This window comes from Pelecanus crispus, chromosome 9 (assembly GCF_030463565.1).
Source record: "Pelecanus crispus isolate bPelCri1 chromosome 9, bPelCri1.pri, whole genome shotgun sequence".
In the NCBI taxonomy this organism is placed as follows: Eukaryota; Metazoa; Chordata; class Aves; order Pelecaniformes; family Pelecanidae; genus Pelecanus; species Pelecanus crispus.
In genome coordinates, this window is record NC_134651.1 from 24,878,198 (window position 1) to 24,881,028 (window position 2,831).

At 39.7% G+C, this 2,831-nt stretch overlaps 1 protein-coding gene across 1 annotated transcript; it reads right to left on the reverse strand.

Annotated features, from left to right (window-relative positions):
- Positions 1-245: 245 nt before the first annotated feature.
- On the reverse strand, positions 246-1,220 carry LOC104030414 (G-protein coupled receptor 55-like). The gene has a single exon (XM_009482118.1). It carries the CDS (start codon positions 1,218-1,220, stop codon positions 246-248), a length of 975 nt encoding a protein of 324 aa, XP_009480393.1.
- Positions 1,221-2,831: the final 1,611 nt, after the last annotated feature.

The window sequence follows — 2,831 nt, forward strand, 5'->3', positions numbered from 1 at the left end:
AGCAAGCCTTTCACATTTAGTAGATAATATCAAGGCTAATGCTTCTTTTGGTGTCACTCCATCACTTTGCTAATGCTTTTTTTTTCCCCAACATTTTTCCTCTTTCATGTTTAAAAGGAAGAAAAACATGGAACAGGTTCACATTCACCAGAAAAACATTGCCCTGCTCCCTCCTGCACCATCCTTGCCATAGCCAAGGTGACCCTGCTGCTATGTCAGGGATAATGCTGTCAGCGTCCTGTGGGTCAAGTGGGAGCTGAGGAAGATGCATTCTTCCACCACAGACATTCCCATTGTGTGGCAGAAGGCTTAGAGACAGGACATAGTTCAATAAACTTTTTCAGGTGTGTTTTCTCACGAAATTCTTTTGCAGCAAAGTAATAAAAGATGGCATCCAAGCAGCAGTTCAGGTTGGCTAATATCATTGACACCTGAATGAAGAGGCTGATGGTTTTTTTCAGACTGCAGTCCACTATCACTTGATGTCTTACCAGGCACTGTAAGCAGATTGCAAGGTGGACGGGTGTGAAGCACACCAAAAACACCACAAGGTTGATGATAATGACTCTTAAGGAACCACTGCCTTCTACTTTCTTTTTAGCTTGACTTTTGCAATTCAGAAGAATCCAGATGTTTTGGGCAGAGCAGAAAACCATCACTGTGAGTGGGATTAGAAATCCAAAGGTTTCCACAGAAACAATGATGGGAATACTCCATGCCTGTTCTGACATGTTGTAAAAGCATTTCAAATAACCTGTGTTCTGAAACACATACATCGGGATACTGCAAAGCCAAGCTAGTGCCCAGATGAAGCAGCAGATCAAGATAGCCCATTTGGGGGATTGGCTAGCTCGACCTTCAAATGGGTGCCTTATGCAGATATATCTGTCAACAGTAATGCAGACAATGATGAAGATACTGACGTACGTGTTGACAAAATAGAGAGACTGTATGAATGAGCACAGGAGTCCAGGCGCTTCTGTGACAGCATAGTACAGCTTGAGAGGGAGCGAGAGAAGCAGCAAGACATCTGCAAGCGCGAGATTGATCATGTAAACGGAGGTTTTGGTCTGTTTCTTCCAAAAGCAGCAGAACACAGAGAGGGCCAGGGCATTGAGAACCAGCCCGAGAACCAAGGTGGGGGTGGAGATCCCCAACTGCAGGGTCTTTGCTAATCTGTCAATGGCTGTAAAATTGCATTCCCTGCTGCTGTTGGTCATTTCTCCCCTAAAACAACAGAGAAAACAGGTTGGAAATGTGTAAGGTTCCCAGTTAATGCCTTCATATATCAGAGCAAGATACTTTCAAACACAGCTCTGGGCTTTTTTGGTTTTGAGCTAGGCACTTGATCTGTCTTTGACTATTATTGAAAGTGAATACTCATTTCAAGCACAGAGCTTTCTATTTCCAATTTGAGTGGCTTCATCTGTTATAAAAGGAGCCTGATTCTCAGTGGCAGGTAGTCAGCATCCACTGACTACCATGCCCTTTAAGATAATCCCATTCAGACATATGTTTTCAAAAGCTCTGAAGTGTACTGGCTATCTCTAGTAACGTGTACATCTATTGAAACTTCCATAATGCTTATGTTTGGTTCCTTTGCTACACAGAAATTCATGAAATCATTGTTCCATATTAGGGCAGGTCAAACTGATAGCTGCGATATCAAACCGATAGCGATAGATTTTACTCCTATATCCATGCTTCCCTATGCATGAGTAGCTTTTGCTGATGTGCTTTTACTACTTCCACATTTATATGGATATTTTAATTTCCTATAGTGTTTGTATCCAATACAGGTTTTTAGAAGATCAGCTGAAGACAACTGATCTTTTATCTAGGTGCAAATTGAGTAAGCGTGTTTTCTAGCTTGTGTTTAACTTTCAGCATTGGTTAAATTTTGGGTTTGCAAGTACTTTAAATTTTAACTGATTATCTTCAATAATCTGTAAAGATTAGTAAATGGAAGGCAGGACATCTTAATAACACAGTTCTTTAAAAAAAGTATAATTTGTGTGGAATAAGTGTTATCACCAATCTTAAAAATATACATATGCTTTAACAAACTATACCTTGAAAGTGCTTTTTAATAATCTCTTTAAATCAAAATCACAAAAAATCCTAATGAAGGAGAAGAAATTGGTAGTTAAAGTTTCCAGTCCAGCTCAGCCAACCAAGTAGCTCCAAAAGAAATTTTAGGAATAAGTGAAGAGGTTTTAAGAAGAACTTGATCACGAAGGGAATCTCTGCTTTGGAAGACAGAAAGTGACACATAGCTCATAAGGACTGCCAAATGGAGCTGGGCTTTGCTGAAGAAATCAAAAAACAATTAGTGAAAGATTTTTTTGTTTACATGGCTAAAATAAAATACAAAAAAAGAGAGAGAGAGAAATTGAGAACAAGTAGATAGATATTAACTGAGGAGATGGTGTTGGGTTTTGCCAAATCTTATACCTCTCCTTTTCATAGGGATGTTGATATTGTGCTGGAGGTCAGAGGTGGGATGACTTCCAGGAATCAGTGAGTGATAAGGGGAATAGCTGTATCTGACCACAGAATGCACTCAGAGCTTAACATGCTCATATTAGGGAAAACAGTTGATTTCCAGCTCAGACTATGGAAAGAGGCGGCACATATAGCTGAAGGTCCAACCCAGTAATTGTTGTGACGTGTATATGTTATTAGTGTATCTGTAAAATACGAAAATGATCAACCCAGTCTATCTGTTGAAGGAAAGAGTGTCAAATGTGATTAAAGCAATTCTATAGCTGCCGAGTCAAAGCTTCGTGCAGATTTTTTAAAGAAAACTACTAAATAGGGCTTTGACAGAT

Coding starts and splice junctions, on each gene's coding strand:
- LOC104030414 (XM_009482118.1), bottom strand. CDS start 1,220: ATGACCAACAGCAGCAGGGAATGCAATTTTACAGCCATTGACAGATTA.